The following is an 18,075-nucleotide window of genomic DNA, read 5'->3' as shown; positions in this document are numbered from 1 at the left end:
CCCTCCAAGTCACACACCATCCCGACTTGGAAATATATCACCATTCCTTCATCGTTGCTGGGTCAAAATCCTGGAACTCCCTTCCTAACGGCACTGTGGGAGAACCTTCACCACACGGACTGCAGCGGTTCAAGAAGGCGGCTCACCACCACCTTCTCAAGGGCGATTAAATGCTGGCCCTGCCAGTGATGCCCACATCCCATGAATGAATAAAAACAACAAAGTGGATTGTTTCTCCAATTTACTTTCCATTAAAACAGACAATTACCCAAATTTATGATCTAAACTCGTTCACTTGGAGATATTATTGTACGAGCAGTGCTCATTAATAGCATTTTTATTCTAATAAAAAAAAGTAATTTCAGAATTAAATTGGTTGCAGCCTGGTGTTATTAAGTGCACATAAAGCACTATCGGGTCCTGCTCTCCTCTGCAAAAACTGCTCACTGTTCCAGGATCATCCTGGAATGCAAAGATAATCCCCGGCTTCTCTTCTCCACTACAAACTGTCTTCTTAAACCCCTCTCCCCTGCCTCCTCCACCCTCAACTCCAACAAGTGTGAGGAGCTCATGGACTTTGTCACTAAGATTGAGACCATCTGTTCAGCTGCCTCTGCCTCTTCCCTCCTTCCCCTAGCCCACCAAGCCCGAACTTCCCCTAAAGTTCCCCCCTGCCCTAGCCCTGAACTCGCATCTTTCTCTAGTTTCTCTCCTATCTCCCCTCTTGCCCTCTCCAAGCTCATCTTGACCATGAGACCCACCTCCTGCTCCCTCGACCCTATTCCCACCAAACTGCTGACCACCCAACTTCCCTTCCTGGCCCCCATGTTAGTTGATATTGTTAATGGTTCCCTCTCCTCGGGTTCTGTCCCCCTCCCCTTCAAATCTGCCATCATCTTCCCCCTCCTCAAAAAACCCACCCTTGACCCCTCTGTCCTTGCAAAATACCGCCCCATCTCCAACCTCCCTTTCCTCTCCAAAGTCCTTGAATGTATTGTTGCCTCCCAAATCCGTGCCCATCTTTCCCACAACTTCATGTTTGAATCCCTCTAATCAGGTTTCCACCCCTACCACAACACTGAAACACCCTTATCCAAGTTACAAATGACATCCTCTGTGACTGTGACTGTGGTAAACTATCCCTCCTCATCCTTCTCGACCTGTCCGCAGCCTTTGAAACACTTGACCACACCATCCTCCTCCAACGCCTCTCCTCCGTTGTCCAGCTGGGTGGGACTGCCCTCCCCTGGTTCCATTCCTATCCATCCAGTTGTAGCCAGAGAATCACCCGCAATGGCTTCTCTTTTCATTCCTGCACTGTTACCTCTGGAGTCCCCCAAGGGTTTATCCTTGGCCCCCTCTCATTTCTCATCTACCCGCTGCCCCTTGGTGACATCATCTGAAAACACGACGTCAGGTTCGACATGTACGTTGATAACACCGAGCTCTACCTCACCACCATCTCCCTCAACCACTCCACTGCCTCTGATTTGTCACACTCCTTGTCCATCATCCAGTACTGGATAAGCAGAAATTTCCTCCAACTAAATATTAGGAAGACCAAAGCCATTGTCTTCCGTTCCCTAGCTACTGACTCCATCCCTCTCGCTGACCACTGTCTGAGGTTGAACCAGACTGTTTATGATCTTGGCATCCTATCTGACCCTGAAATGAACTTCTGACCCTGTGGCCTCTCCATCATCAAGACCGCCTACTTCTATCTCCATAACATTGCTCTTCTCTAACCCTGCCTCAACTCATCTGCTGCTGATACCCTCATCCATGCCTTTGTTCCCTCTAGACTCGACTATTCCAATGCTCTCCTGGCTGGCCTCCCACCTTCCACCCTCCATAAACTTGACCTCATCCAAAACTCTGATCCCCGTATCCCAACTCACACCAAATCCCGTTGACCCATCACCCCTGACCTACGATGGCTCCCAGTCCAGCTACGCCTTCATTTTAAAACGCTCATCCTTGTTTTCAAATCTCTCCATGGCCGTATCCCTCCTCATCTCTGTGACATCCTCCAGCTCTACAACCCTCCCAGATCTCTGCGCTCCTCCAATTCTGGCCTCTTGCGCATCCCCGATTTTCTTTGTTTCACCAATGGGGATGGGCAATAAATGGTGGCCTTGCCAGCGATGCCCACATCCCATGAACGAATAAAATAAAACCATTGGCGGCCGTGCCTTCAGCTGCCGAGGCCCTAAGCTCTCCAATTCCCTCCCTAAATGTCTCCACCTCTCTAACTCTCTCTCCTCCTTTAAGACGCTCCTTAAAACCTACTTCTTTGACAACATTTTTGGACACCTCTCTTTGGACTTATCTCTTTATGTGGCTCCGTGTCAAATTTTGTTTGATAACACTCCTGTGAAGTGCCTTGGGAAGTTTTGCTACGTTAAAAGCACTATATAAATGCAAGTAGTTGTTCTTCTTACAGCAGAGTGCGTGGTGTCTAAGGTGTTGGGCTGTCCAAGTGCAGAGTCAGTAGTGTTGTTAATTACCTGTTGTCCCTTTCTGGAATCTCTTTGATGGCGATGCGGGCTTGGTTGCTCAGCTCCCGCCCGGCGTACACAACCCCATACGTTCCCTTCCCCAGGATCAGCCGTTCTCCATTCTCCGTGTATTCATAATCGAACTGCACAGGAAGGAAGAAATAAATATTTGCATTCATATAGCACCTTTCACAACCTCAGGACGTCGCAACAATGAAGTACTTTTGAAGTGTAGTCACTGTTGTAACGTAGGAAACCTGGCAGCCAATTTGTGCACAGCAAGATCCCACAAACAGCAATGTGATAAATGTCCAGGTAATGTGTTTTAGTGACATTGTTTAAGGGATGAATATTGGACAGGACACCGCGGAGAATTCCCCTGCTCTTCTTCAAAATAGTACCATGGGATCCTTTACGTCCACCTGAGAGGACAGACAAGGCCTCGGTTTAACGTCTCATTTGAAAGGTGGCACCTCTGGCAGTGCAGCACTCCCTCAGTACTGCACTGGAGTGTCAGCCTAGATCATGTGCTCGAGTCTCTGAGTGGGACTTGAATCCACAGCCTTCTGACTCGGAGGGGAGAGCATTACCCACTGAGCCATGGCTGAGACAGAAGGGAGGTTAGGAATTCACGCACATTTGCCAAATATGTTCAAAATGTTTAACAAACGTTGATTTTCCGTTTTTTCTCCTTTCCTCTCCCGAAGGCTCCGAACTGGGGGTTTAAGGCTACTCATCAGCACCAATGACCCCCTCGGGCATTCCCACCTGGTGTGAGCCCAGATAGCAAACGTCACACGCTATTCCCCACTGGGGCATCCAAGCTCGGTTCCCAGGTGGTGATAGTTCATACGTTAGCCTGGTCAGTGAGTGTCTGTCGGATATTTTATAGCCGAGCCTAATCCTATCCTCGCCCAACATCCCAGCACAAAGAAGTTCCCAGCAGGAGTCAAATCCCACCATGGCGGTTTAAAAAATCACTGAAATTAACCATGAAGCTGTCGGCTTGCCATAAAATTCCAAACTGGTTCACTAATATCCTTGAGGGAAGGAAACCTGCCGTCCTTACCCGGTCTGGCCTATATGTGACTCCAGTCCCACACCAACGTGCTTGACTATCAATTGCCCTCTGAAGTGGTCTAGCAAGCCACTCGGTTCTATCAAACTGCTAAAGCAGTTCAAGAAGGCTTCACCTTTTCAGGGTAACTTGGGATGGGCAATAAATAATAAGTACCAGCCTTGCCAGCGATGCCCACATCCTGAGAAATAATTTTTAAAAACCTGGAGTGGGACCCCTTGATGAATTTTTTCCCCTCCAAGAGTCCTGAGGTCAGTACCCTGAATGCTGCCTTGCTTGGGAATGGCTAACTCAGCACAGACTGGGGATCAAATCTGAGGCTTTCCTGTTCTGTGTGGCTCAGTACCAACCCGGGTGGTGCATTTACAAACTGATCCTCTGGCGGAAGCAGGAATATTTTTCTCCATTACGATGCCTCATCGAAAGCTTCCTGTCATCTCTGCTCTCCTCCAATTCTGGCCTCTTGAGCATCCCTGATTTTCACTGCTCCTTCATTGGCGGCTGTGCCTTCAGCTGTCAAGGCCCTCGGCTCTGGAATTCCCTCCCTAAACCTCTCTGTCTCACTACCTCTCTCTCCTCCTTTAAGTTGCTCCTTAAAACCGACCTCTTTGACCAAGCTTTTGATCGCCTGTCCTAATATCTCCTTATCAAATTTTGTTTGATAATCGCTTTGTGAAACGCCTTGGGACGTTTTACTACATTAAAGGCACTATATAAATGCAAGTTGTTGTTATTGATCTCCTCTCCACATAGTGGAACAGTCAGGTCCAGGGATCAGATTCAGCCTCTTATTACAGCGACCTATCCTGGCAGCATAGCAGTCGAGGGCCTGGTTACATTGTATTAAGTAAAGGAGGACTTTACATGCTCCCTCCATGTCTCACTCACCTCCAATAGTTCCTCCGTCAGTCCAGGCCCATCATCTGTGTTGCACTTGGCTTCCTCCGTGAAATAATTCAGCAGCTCACAGAACCTGACAAAGAGGAACAAACACATCGACAGAGGCATGTCAGCATCACAGAGCGGCCACCAGTGCAGAACTCCGCCTCAATGGCTGGAGAGGTGCATGTTTAAATGGCGGCAGTTCTTACCCATGCTCCTTAGCGTCGTTGAACGCACTCTATCAGAATCAGAGAACTGTTTAAGGTGGGCTGAGGACTAGGATAAAGAATAGCCAGCAGTTACAGAGGCGGCCTGTGAGGGACCAGGAGACCTTAATTCATGCAAATTAAGTCCGGGATGCAAACAGGTCTGGGTCAGAACGTTATAAATGTATCAGTGGCAATCGGACATCATACAGCTGCCAGCAATGGGAGTCAGCAGCCAGTCAGGTAGGGTGGAGAGTTTCAGATGGGTTCTTTTAAAAAAAAATTCTCATCTAAGCTTTGCAGGATGAATGAAGGAGTGGGACTGTGCTCTGCTGAGGGCCATGTTCCAGCTCCTAGCACCTAATTTTCAATAACCTTTCTTAAAAAGAAAGAGTACATTGAGCAGTTTTGGATCCCACTTCAAACTGGCCTCAACTTTGCTCGGTTAATGCTGCCAATTCTGACTGGACCGGATTCCAGGAGGTTTCATCACATGACCTCCCACCATTGGATGTTCGATACAGCAATCAGTTATTAATGGTGGCTACAATACCCACAATCCTCTGTGCTCCGGAAACTGCTCTATCCATCGCATGGCTTTACCTGAGCGCACGTGCGCCAAGGCACCATTGCATCCTGGTGCGCCTGTGGCCCTGCTGTCTGGTCAGAGCGACACAGGAGAAGAAAATCTCTTTCTTCTTTGACTGCTCACAGAAGTGTCTGAGAGATTAATCTTCCATTCCGGGCAATCTGGGACGTTTGGAAACCTGACCACAAGCGCTCAGTGAAATGTAGGATTGCCATGCCACTACCTTGTGCTACAGAGGCAGTAAACTCACTGGCACTCTGAAGAGCCTTTAAACAGCAGCTCAGGTGCACAAGGGAGCAAAAGTTAGAACCGGGCTTCCATTCCTTATGTAAATAGAGAAGTTTCAACTTTGCAAAGGAGCATGGGCAAGACCTGCAGCCATTTTGCCCTGAATCAACAGACGGATAAAAGTACTGGAAAGCCGGGACCTACTTGAAGTGAGTTTGTGCACACTCAGTCCAGGTCTCTGTGGGAATGGGCCCACGCACAAAAAGTCCCCTAATTTGGCAGGAATTGGCAATCTCTCTCAGAGAGGCCACAGGATGTTTGGTGTGGGAAAAAGGAAGTGTCACACTGGTGTAGTCGGGGGTGTTTATCTGCAGTTTGTTGTTGAGATAGGATGGGGGGAGCTTTGCTCTGTATCTAACGTGTGCCGTACCTGACCTGGAAGTGCTTGATGTTGTTGACACTCGAGGCAAGCTTTATCTCTGCCGCCAAAACAGCACCAGGTCTGAACTTCTGCTTGCTGGGGTTACATTGCCGAGAACCAGTCCAATTCTGCTCAGTGCACCTCTGTTAAATAGGTAGGACAGGCTCCCAGGGCTATGTGTCCCCTTCATAGGGGGTCTGCCATTGACGAGGGTGGAATCCTGTCCTCCTGCAGCTTTAGAAAGCTCCGACTTTCGGATGAGACATTAAGCCGAGGTCCCGTCTGCCCTCTCAGTTGGACGTAAAAGATCCCACAACCACTATTCAAAGTGAAATCAGGAAGCACTTTTTCACGTAAAGGGTAATGGAAATCTAGAACTTTCTCCCCCCCGAAAAGGCTGTGGATGCTGGGGGTCAATTGGAGTTTTTAAGACAGAGATCGACAGATTTTTGTTGGGTAAGGGTATCAAGGGATATGGATCAAATGGAATTGGGGTACAGATCAGACATGATCTGATTGAATGGCGGAACAGGCTCGAGGGGCTGAATGGCCTCTTCCTGTTCCTATGATCCCTGGTCTGTGTCAAGTGCCCTCTGTGCATTTGAATTTTAGCCGCAATACTGGAGATGGACTATGGAGGGCGATAGATTCCTATTCAGTGAGCAACAATGCCAAATGCGTGGGCACTGGGGAGAGCTTTCAGGGGCTGCACGAAAATGACAGATGATTTCCTCAGTGGCAGCAGGCAGTTGTTGTTATTTTAAGTTCATTAACTGACGAGTAACAGCTGTTTTCCTGGAAATCAGGAACTGCAGTCATGCTAATTTGTAAATTCTTTAATTCTGTCTGCAGTGATGGTGCAGGAACCCAGAGCTTGTATCTCACATTTCATTATATTTTGTGGCAGGGGCTTCTTCATGAGAAAATATTAGCCTTTTTGGTTGAAACAGGACTCGCTGGTGAGATACGAATGGATTTGTGGTTGGGACAACAACTTGCATTTATGTAGTGCCTTTAACTTAGAAAAACACCCCAAGGCACTCCACGGCAGCTTAAGGAATAAATGGACACGGGGTCAAAGAAAGAGATATTAGGACAGGTGACCAAATGTTTGGTCAAAGAAGTGGGTTTTAAGGAGGGTCTTAAAGGAGGAGAGAGAGTTAGAGAGGCGGAGAGGTTTAGGGAGGGAATTCCAGAGCACTGGTCCTAGATGGCTGAAGGCACGGCCGCCAATGGTGGGGTGAAGGGAGTGTGGGAGGAGTGGAGAATTCCGGGGGCTGGGGGGGGGGGGGAAATGTAGGGCTGGCGGGGGTCACAGAGATAGGGAGGGGCAAGGCCTTGAAGGGATTCAAATACGAGGACGAGCATTTTAAATTGGAGGTGTTGATAGATAGGGAGCCAATGTAGATCAGCAAGGTCAGGGGCAATGGGTGAACGGTACTTGGTGTGGGATAGGATACAGGCAGCACAGTTTTGGATGACCTGAAATTTGGGAGGGCGGAAAATGGGAGGCCGGCCAGGAGAGCACTGGAATAGTCGAGTCTGGAGGCAACAAGGGCATGAATGAGGGTTTCAGCATCAGATGGGCTGAGGCAGGGGCGGAGACGAGCGACGTTACAGAGGCAGAAGTAGGCGGTCTTTGTAACGGAGAGGAAATGGAGTCGGAAGTTCAGCTCAGGGTCAAATAGGAGGCCGAGGTTGTGAACAATCTGGTGCAGCCTGAGATAGGGGCCAGGGAGAGGGATGGAATTGGTGGCTAGAGAACGGCATTGATGGCGGGGACCAAAGACGACGTCTTTGATCTTCCCAGTGTTTAATTGAAGGAAATTGTGACTCATCCACGACTGGACAACCAGTCTGATAACAGAGGCAGTGGAGGCGTCGAAAGGTTGCGGAGAGATAGAACTGGGCGTTGCCAGTGTACATGGGGAACCTGACTCCACGCCTGTGGATAATGTCTCCAAGGAGCAGCATGTTGATGAGAAAGAGGAGGGACCAAGGATAGATCCTTGGGGGATTATGGTTGGTGCAGATTTAGCCATAATCTAATGGAATAAGGGAACAGGATTGATGGGCTGAATGGCCTCCTCCTGTTCCTATAAACCAAATACACAGAGTACTCTGCTCAGTTCTGGTATTTCAAAAAGGATGTAGAGGCACTAGAGAAGGTGCAAAAAAGATTTACAAGGATGTTACTAGAACCGAGAGGCTACAACTAACAGGACCGACTGAACAGGCTGAGGCTCTTTTCTCTAGAGAAGACTGAGGAGTGATCTAATAGAGGTTGTTAAAATTATGAAAGGGTTTGATAGGGTAGACATTGAGAAGATGTTTCCACTTGCCGGGGAGTTTAGAACTAAGGGCCATAAATATACCAGAGTCACCAATAAATCCAATAAGGAATTCAAGAGAAACTTCTTTACCCAGAGAGTGGTTAGAATGTGGAACTCGCTACCACATGGAGTGGTTGAGGCGAATAACATGGATACATTTAAGAGGAAGCTAAATAAGTACATGAGGGAGAAAGGAATAGAAGGATATGCTGATAGGGTGAGATGAAGTACAGTGGAAGAAGGTTCATGTGGAGCATAAAGACCGGCATAGGCCTGTTGGGCCGAACGGTCTGATTCTGTGCTGTAATACTATGTAATCCTATGCAATAATGCTACGTAATGCTATGTAATCTACGTAATCTAAGTAATACTACACAATACTGTGTAATCCATAATCGATAGAATTACACGTAATCCTGTGTAATACTACGTAATACTATGCATTACTATGTAATACATATAATTCTATGTAATGCTGTGTAATCCTGTGTAATCCTGTGTGATCCCGTGTAATCCCGTATAACACAGTGAGCCCTACCTTTTGCAGTGCAGCTCTGTTGGAAAGTACAGCTGGAAGTCGTCCGAGTTGTGCAACACGTAGAGGAAGCAGCAACGCTCGTTGAACTTTGAGACACTGCAAAAGAACAGATATCACAGACCATGTTCCTCACTGACATCTTATCACAACTGTGTGAGCTCAGCCTCAACGAGAGCTGGGCCGTTTCACTGCTGCCTGGAGCAGAGTGGGCACAGGCTAAATCACACCTGGTGCCGGCACCATTAGGGTCCAGGAATGAATAACAGCCACTGAGCCTTTGTACTACTCGCTGCTCGAGGCTTCTATTTGAACACTCACTGACCATCCTGCCCTGGCACTAAAGCCTTTCTTCCTGCTACATCCGGCATCGATACAATGACCCTGTGAATGCTACAACTCAAGCTTCGAGTGTTTGAGGAGTCCAGTCCCTGAGGTAAACATTAAGCACAAGGAGATTACTCCTGGAATTATAGTTGGACCCTGGCTTGCTTATCTTATCTGCCCCTGACTTTCGTTTTCTGTTCAAGGTCAAAATACCTGTTATCGATTTCATTATTTTAAAAAAGCTTGGACCATTTCCAGCCTTAACCATGTTTGGTTGAGAACAGATTGTTGCTCCTGCTCAGCCCTGGAACTAATCCTCTGGGATTGCCCTGGAGTCTCCAAGAATTAAAGATTAATCTCCTGGACATTGCTGCGCGCAAAAGCCAGCAGAAAAATCATAGGGGGCATTAAACACAATGGCGGTTTTTTTTTTACATTTTCTGTGAATATTTTTGTTTATTAGTTATAAAAATATTGAAAATGGGGAAAAGGCTGTTGCCCGGGCAGGGTTGTTGGGAGGTCATGTGATGAAACCTCCAGGAATACGTCCAACCACAGTTGGCAACCCTACCTGGAACACATCGCACCGTAAGGCCCACAGCCTGGATATCGTTTCAGGAAAGCTCTCTATATTTAGTTAAATGCTGCATTGGGAAGCCTTTCCGAGGTTGTCCCAATCACTGGGCTGGTCTCTGCTTGCACTTACCTCACACCACGGATGGAGGCTGCATTGAAGCTCCAAGTGTGGATTCCGTTCTGTCAATCAAACAAACACCATTAGGCCACGCTCAAACTGTGCAACTTAAAGACATTCACTAACTCAACTTCCTTATCTATTGCAACAGAAATGGGTCAACAGGAAAGAGCTGTTGAAATGAACACTTTTCATTATTACGATTATTTATTGAAAAGGAAAAACTTGCAAGTCTATGGGGAAAGAGCGGGCAGAGGGGAACCAAATGGATAGCTCTTTCAAAAAGCCAGCACAGGCATGATGGGCCGAATGGGCTCCTAGTGCGTTGCAAAGAAAGAACGAACTTGCATTTATATGGCTGGTGCCTTTCTCAACCTCAGGGCGGCCCAAAGCACTTTACAGCCAATTAACTACTTTTGAAATGTTGTCACTGTTGTAATGCAGATAAGATTCTATGGATCTAATCAAGGGGAAGTTTATTGTTGGAATTTCCACACTAAATATTGGAGATAGCTCTGCACTCACCACGGCCCATTAATCACCTCTTGGTAACATGTTTTATGCTTTGAAACCGTTGCTCAGAAGCAGCCAGGGCTGACATACTTTGGGCCAGATTTTCCTGGTCCCACCCTGAAAAAGTCAGGGTGGGAATTCCACCCTCTACCCCAAACCCTTCGCAGTTTCCAGAACGGGGATCTTTATTCACGGTGGGCTCCAGGTGGGAATAGGGTTGCCAATCCTCCAGGATTGCCCTGGAGTCTCCAGGAATTGAAGACTAATCTCCAGGACACTGCTGCGAGCATTCGGGAAGAAAAATCATAGGGGCATTAAAAAAATAAATTGAGTTTTTGTTTTCAATTACTTTTGAACACTTTCACTTATTAGTTGTAAAAATATTGGAGATATGGGAAAAGGCTGTTTGACTGGGTGGGGCAGTTGGAGGCGGGAGGTCATGTGATGAAACCTCCAAGAATACGTCCAACCAGAGTTGGTAACCCAAGGGGGGATTCCCGCCAGTGCAGCACCTGAAGAGGTGGGAGCGGCAGTGAAGGGCCCACAGAGCCCCGAAGAATGGAGGGAGCTCAGTGACTGAAGGTCGAGAACTTCAACGGGTAAGGAGGCCTCTAGTAAGCCCTTTGATCCACATCCCTCGATACCCTTACCTAACAAAAATCTATCGATCTCAGGCTTGAACGTTTTGATTGACCCCCAGCATCCACAGCCATTTGGGGGAGCGAGTTCCAGATTTCCACCACTCTGTGTGAAAAACTGCTTTCCGATTTCGCTCCTCAACGGCCTGGCTCTAATTTTAAGATTATGTCCCCTACGTCTGGATTCCCCCACCAGAGGAAATAGTTTCTCCGTATCTACCCTTTCGAATCCCTTTATCATTTTAAACATTTCAATCAGATCACCCCTCAACCTCCAATACTCAAGGGAATACAAGCCAAGTTTATGCATAATTTAACCCTTTAAAAGCCCCAGTATCATTTCCTGACTGACCCATCGTGCATTTCTCACGATTCACCGATATCTTCACCGAGACTTTACCAGAGAAGAGCAGTGAGCACTCGGCACTGCCCCGTTACCAGCGGAACAATTTGGTTGTGATAATCAGATACCTTTACATCCGGTGAAACGTGCCGCATGCTCACAGCCTTGTCCGTGTCACTATCGCTCACAGTGAGGTGGGTTGGTTGGAAGATCTTTGTTGGCTCCAGGATGAGGACCTGTTGGAGAAAGTAAAGGTCAAAGTTTCAAGCGGCCAGCTGGAATCTCTTGCTCAGAAGGACACAGAATGGTTTGTCAAGTTGTTTGGCATTCGGATTTGGGACACTGCCCATCTTGTGAGACTTAACTCAGCCCAAACCGGGGATGAGACCTGGAATCTTCCCGGTTCCGTACCACAGCAGTCCGTGCTGTAAACGTCGTCAGGGGAGCCCAAAAACGGGAGTTTCCAACAGTGGGTTTAGATGTATGGCAGAAATTCTCAATATTGTGTACAGTGTCCCCAGACAATCGTGTGCACAATGTACCTGGCCATAGTGCGTACAGCATACCCAGCCTGTGCAGCATCAGCTGGTAATGTGTGCCATGTGCCCAGTCGGTAATATTTGCCCAGACGGTGGCATGTGCCCAGACAGTGGCATGTGCCCAGACGGTGGCGTGTGCCCAGACGGTAGTGTGTGCCGTGCACTTTCCCCTCACCAGGAATTTGTCTGTCGGTGCCACGTTCTTGCAGATTGAGAGTAAGAATTCCATCCAGAAGTCCACCAGCTCCTGTTTAGCCAGATGCTGCTCGCTGGCGTCAGTCTTGAAGCGTCTGTAGAGTAGGTAGGTTTCCATTGCTGACGCCAGGTACCTTGGGGAGAAAGGGAAATGCAGAGGGTGAGTGGGGGGGTGGGGGAGAGAGTCAAAACCACAGGCATAAAATGGGTTTTATTAACCCATAAAACTCATTCTCACCTTTAGGTGAATTTTGATGCTGAGCTCGGTCAGCGCTGGGGAACGGAACTCTTTCTATTTAACGCACCCAGTGTTAGGATTGAGGAATCCAAAGTCAGATGCAGGTGTAGAGCGAAGCTCCCTCTATTCTGCATGTCTCAGCTCCAACCTCAGAAGAATGCACCCTATTGCACCAATGTGGGACATGTCCACTGCCTCTCTGAGGCATATATGGGCCTGAGTGGATCGGAGTAGCAGGTTTGCTTCTGGTGTCAGCCCAAAGGTGACCAATGATCAATTTCACAACTTGAACTCATAACCTCTGGGTTGCTAGCCCAGCACCATAACCTACACTACTGTTCCCAGATTTAAGGGTCCGGGTTCCCACTGCGGCTCAGAGATATACAGGGATTCAATCCCCTCTCTGTGTTGGTTAAGCTGGTCACAGCTAGAACAACTGATGGGTTGCGATGATGGGCCTCGGCATCCTTGGGCCAGGGAAAGATGAATCATCCAGAAAGATGAATCATCCCATCCCTGCTATCTGCCCAGTGACCGGTGTGGGGACAATTGGCAAGGAGAGGTTCGAGCACCTCCGTAATGTCCACCAGTTAACTAGCCTGCTGGATCTTGCCATCTGGGCCACTCGAGGGAGGGGCCGGACTGAAACCTGTGTTCCTGAGACACTAGTGCCTTCATGATGGGGAGGGGGAGAGAGGTGGGTTTCTGATGCTAGAGAATTCACAAAATGAGGTTAGAGAGGTAGGTACACAAATCATTTTGCATGTGGCAATGCTGCCTGAATATATCCCAGCATCACTCTGACCGGCAATTGAAAGGACACAGCAGTTCTGGTGGACAATGCACTTGAAACAATTCCTGCCACATGATCTGACATGAATGAAACCCACCTCTGGCCACCCTTACATCGGCCTCTCCCGCTTCCCATTCATGCCAGCAAACGACAACTGGAGTCTCCAAACCTCCCGGATTGTCCTGGAGTCTCCAGCAAGATTCATCTCTCAGTCAGTGCTGTGAGCAACCCGGGAGAAAAATCAGAGGGGCCATTAAAAACAAAACATTACTAAATGTTGGTGATGGGGAAAAAAAGGCCATTTGTCAGTCAAGATTCATCCAATCGGTGAACGAAAACTTTCCGATTGGTGGGGGAAGGCTGTGTACCGCGAGGATGGACGTGTCAGGCGACCAATGGCAGAAGTGTGGAGGCGGGGCAGTTGGAGACGGGAGTTCATGTGATGAAACTTCCTGGAATACGTCCAACTAGAGTTGGCAACAAAAACAGCAACTGAAGGACTCCGCCACTCCCTTGTACGCATGTAGCAGAGAGTGAGAACATAAATCAGTCATGGCCTTAACACAAAGTTCCAAATCTGTTGTCTCCAGAAGTGGACTTTCCAGTAATTCGACACTCCCCTCCTATCGTACTGGTTTTTCCAATGCAGATTATATTTCCCTTTTTCAGTTGAGCAGAGGGAGCTGAGAATAGTTACAGAGTCTCACAGTGAGAGGGAGCTGGGACTAGTTACTGAGTCTCACAGTGAGAGGGAGCTGGGACTAGTTAGTGAGTCTCACAGTGAGAGGGAACAGGGACTAGTTACTGAGTCTCACAGTGAGAGGGAGCTGGGACTAGTTACTGAGTCTCACAGAGAGAGGGAGCTGGGACTAGTTAGTGAGTCTCACAGTGAGAGGGAGCTGGGACTAGTTACTGAGTCTCACGGTGAGAGGGAGCTGGGACTAGTTACTGAGTCTCACTGTGAGAGGGAGCTGGGACTAGTTACTGAGTCTCACGGTGAGAGGGAGCTGGGACTAGTTACTGAGTCTCACGGTGAGAGGGAGCTGGGACTAATTACTGAGTCTCACGGTGAGAGGGAGCTGGGACTAGTTACTGAGTCTCACGGTGAGAGGGAGCTGGGACTAGTTACTGAGTCTCACAGTGAGAGGGAGCTGGGACTAGTTACTGAGTCTCATGGTGAGAGGGAGCTGGGACTAGTTACTGAGTCTCACAGTGAGAGGGAGCTGGGACTAGTTACTGAGTCTCATGGTGAGAGGGAGCTGGGACTAGTTACTGAGTCTCACAGTGAGAGGGAGCTGGGACTAGTTACTGATTCTCACGGTGAGAGGGAGCTGTGACTAGTTACTTTTTTTTTATTCGTTCATGGGATGTGGGCGTCGCTGGCGAGGCCGGCATTTAATGCCCATCCCTGATTGCCCTTGAGAAGGTGGTGGTGAGCCGCCTTCTTGAACCGCTGCAGTCCGTGTGGTGACGGTTCTCCCACAGTGCTGTTAGCTAGGGAGTTCCAGGATTTTGACCCAGCGACGATGGAGGAACGGCGATATATTTCCAAGTCGGGATGGTGTGTGACTTGGAGAGGAATGTGCAGGTGGTGTTGTTCCCATGTGTCTGCTGCTCTTGTCCTTCTAGGTGGTAGAGGTCGCGGGTTCGGGATGTGCTGTCGAAGAAGCCTTGGCGAGTTGCTGCAGTGCATCCTGTGGATGGTCCACACTGCAGCCACAGTGCGCCGGTGGTGAAGGGAGTGAATGTTTAGGGTGGTGGATGGGGTGCCAATCAAGCGGGCTGCTTTATCTTGGATGGTGTCGAGCTTCTTGAGTGTTGATGGAGCTGCACTCATCCAGACAAGTGGAGAGTATTCCATCACACTCCTGACTTGTGCCTTGTAGATGGTGGAAAGGCTTTGGGGAGTCAGGAGGTGAGTCACTCGCCACAGAATACCCAGCCTCTGACCTGCTCTCGTAGCCACAGTATTTATGTGGCTGGTCCAGTTAAGTTTCTGGTCAATGGTGACCCCTAGGATGTTGATGGTGGGGGATTCGGCGATGGTAATGCCGTTGAATGTCAAGGGGAGGTGGTTAGACCCTCTCTTGTTGGAGATGGTCATTGCCTGGCACTTATCTGGCGCGAATGTTACTTGCCACTTATGAGCCCAAGCCTGGATGTTGTCCAGGTCTTGCTGCATGCGGACTAGTTACTGAATCTCACGGTGAGTGGGAGCTGGGACTAGTTACTGAGTCTCACAGTGAGAGGGAGCTGGGACTAGTTACTGAGTCTCACAGTGAGTGGGAACTGGGACTAGTTACTGAGTCTCACAGTGAGAGGGAGCTGGGACTAGTTACTGAGTCTCACGGTGAGAGGGAGCTGGGACTAGTTACTGAGTCTCACAGTGAGTGGGAACTGGGACTAGTTACTGAGTCTCACAGTGAGACGGAGCTGGGACTAGTTACTGAGTCTTACGGTGAGAGGGAGCTGGGACGAGTTACTGAGTCTCACGGTGAGAGGGAGCTGGGACTAGTTACTGAGTCTCACGGTGAGAGGGAGCTGGGACTAGTTACTGAGTCTCACGGTGAGAGGGAGCTGGGACTAGTTACTGAGTCTCACGGTGGGAGGGAGCTGGGACTAGTTACTGAGTCTCACAGTGAGAGGGAGCTGGGACTAGTTACTGAGTCTCACAGTGAGAGGGAGCTGGGACTAGTTACTGAGTCTCACAGTGAGAGGGAGCTGGGACTAGTTACTGATTCTCACGGTGAGAGGGAGCTGGGACTAGTTACTGAGTCTCACGGTGAGAGGGAGCTGGGACTAGTTACTGAGTCTCACGGTGAGAGGGAGCTGGGTCTAGTTACTGAGTCTCACGGTGAGAGGGAGCTGGGACTAGTTACTGAGTCTCACGGTGAGAGGGAGCTGGGACTAGTTACTGAGTCTCACGGTGAGAGGGAGCTGGGACTAGTTACTGAGTCTCACGGTGAGTGGGAGCTGGGACTAGTTTCTGAGTCTCACGGTGAGTGGGAGCTGGGACTAGTTTCTGAGTCTCACGGTGAGTGGGAGCTGGGACTAGTTTCTGAGTCTCACGGTGAGTGGGAGCTGGGACTAGTTACTGAGTCTCACGGTGAGAGGGAGCTGGGACTAGTTACTGAGTCTCACGGTGAGAGGGAGCTGGGACTAGTTACTGAGTCTCACGGTGAGAGGGAGCTGGGACTAGTTACTGAGTCTCACGGTGAGTGGGAGCTGGGACTAGTTTCTGAGTCTCACGGTGAGTGGGAGCTGGGACTAGTTTCTGAGTCTCACGGTGAGTGGGAGCTGGGACTAGTTTCTGAGTCTCACGGTGAGTGGGAGCTGGGACTAGTTACTGAGTCTCACGGTGAGAGGGAGCTGGGACTAGTTACTGAGTCTCACTATGAGAGAGAGCTGATGGAACATGAGTAAAACTGTCCCATGAGGTACTTGAAAGACCACCTAAGTTCAAGCATGGATATTAACCACTGCCAAGTTGAGCCAATTCCCTTGTTATCATCATTGCACAATGGAAGAAACATATTCCAGAAATGATCCCACAGGAGAGGGGGATGGAACTTTGGTGAATCACAATTCATTTCAGCTGGTTTCCTTATGACACTGTGATGGTGAAAGTTTCCCTTTGGAGCACAGTGTGAGACAGCAGCAATTGTTTCAGATCAGAATGCTGGCTGTCTGCTGACTTACCAGACGGGCGCATTCAGTCTGTACAGCTTTTCAGAGGCCTGAATGATTTTCATTTGGTCGTTGAATAAGATGCTGGCGCCCAAGAAAAACCCTACGTCCCAGTAGAACTGGATCTTCTCCAGACTTCCCTTTCGTCCCAGCAAACTGCTGAGTTTGACACCTGCGCAAACCCAAAAGCAGATTCATTAGGGCACTGATCCAAACAAGGGTGTCTCGGAGCACGCACGGTTCAGTCTGGGGAGGTCCACGGCTGGCGTTTACTCGCCTCACAAACAAATGGCAAAAAGTCTGTGATCGGATTTTGAAAGGGAAATGTCAGTCAGTCTGTTGAAAGGTCTGATCTGGCTGATTGCTACTCACTAACCAAACTCTATGAGTGCTGCTGTATAACACATCTGGGAGTATTAAATGTCGCCACAAAACTGAGTGCCTGTCCAATATAATACATTCAGGGTTGGTCTCCGATAATGCAGACAGAATTGGGAACTCCCTGAGGTGGATCTTGACTTTGTGCAATCGTGTAAAACGGGTGATTGTGAATCAGCAGCCCGTTCTATATCTCTCCTCGTCTGTATTTCCGTTGACTTCACAGGAAAGAAAAATCGGGAGAGATGTAAAACGGGGCTGCCAATTCGTTATCGCCCGTTTTACACTATCGCACAAAGTCAAAATTACCCCCACTGTGTGTGAACTGGGAGGATTGAACCCACATTCCAACACTGCAGGGCAAAGTTCAAACTGGGAAACACACGATCCAGGCAAATTCCAACCTTCCCTCCCCATAAAAAAAAAGGTTTTTCTCTTTGAACCGAATCTTCTACCAGTTCCGCGGCGCCCATGACTGCATTAATCCTTGAAATGGCCAACACAGACTCAGAATAGCACTTTGCGGGTAAATGAACTGCATGACGTTAACACAAAGCCATTGGGAATGGAGGGGCCCCAACTTCAATTCCTGGTCTTTGCTGGGCCAGTAATTCTTTATTTTGTAAACTTTGGAACCCTTCTCGACCAATTGAGTGTTGGAGACTGGTCTCCTCAATGGCTAAAGGTGGGAGAAGCCTTTCCCCACTGTGGAGATACCCTCCTGGGGGTCTCGGATGAGAGCAGATTAGAATCTGCGGAACTGAGGTTTGGTGGTGGCATGTGTGCTGAAAAGTGGTTTGTCCTCAGTACCCCAGGACTAGGAGGGCAGGAAATAACAACCTGGGCTCCTCCTCCTCGTCCCCATCTAGTGACCTCTGCTGGAAACTGTGGCCCCCTGATTTTAGCTCCCCACCCCCCCTCGCCTGGTGGAATCCGGGCTGGGGGAGGGGTAGTTAAAAT

At 48.9% G+C, this 18,075-nt stretch overlaps 1 protein-coding gene across 3 annotated transcripts in view; it reads right to left on the bottom strand.

Annotated features, from left to right (window-relative positions):
* The window catches only part of si:ch211-1i11.3 (mitogen-activated protein kinase kinase kinase 5), a 185,793-nt gene that overhangs the window by 62,906 nt on the left and 104,812 nt on the right, over positions 1 to 18,075 (bottom strand). For all 3 annotated transcript variants that reach the window (XR_010967279.1, XM_068006407.1, XM_068006406.1), the window contains exons 9-15: positions 16,750 to 16,909; positions 12,000 to 12,153; positions 11,414 to 11,521; positions 9,804 to 9,853; positions 8,774 to 8,869; positions 4,465 to 4,549; positions 2,508 to 2,641 (exon numbers count right to left, since the gene is read on the bottom strand). Coding sequence is in view for 2 of the 3 variants with exons in the window: in XM_068006407.1 (XP_067862508.1) it covers positions 2,508 to 2,641; positions 4,465 to 4,549; positions 8,774 to 8,869; positions 9,804 to 9,853; positions 11,414 to 11,521; positions 12,000 to 12,153; positions 16,750 to 16,909 (787 nt within the window). In the remaining variant the exon portion in view is untranslated. The remainder of the gene's footprint in view (positions 1 to 2,507; positions 2,642 to 4,464; positions 4,550 to 8,773; positions 8,870 to 9,803; positions 9,854 to 11,413; positions 11,522 to 11,999; positions 12,154 to 16,749; positions 16,910 to 18,075) is intronic.

This window comes from Heptranchias perlo, chromosome 26 (assembly GCF_035084215.1).
Source record: "Heptranchias perlo isolate sHepPer1 chromosome 26, sHepPer1.hap1, whole genome shotgun sequence".
Taxonomy (NCBI): Eukaryota; Metazoa; Chordata; class Chondrichthyes; order Hexanchiformes; family Hexanchidae; genus Heptranchias; species Heptranchias perlo.
Note: the sequence above shows the minus strand (reverse complement) of the source record. Positions and strands in the feature narration are given on the sequence as shown.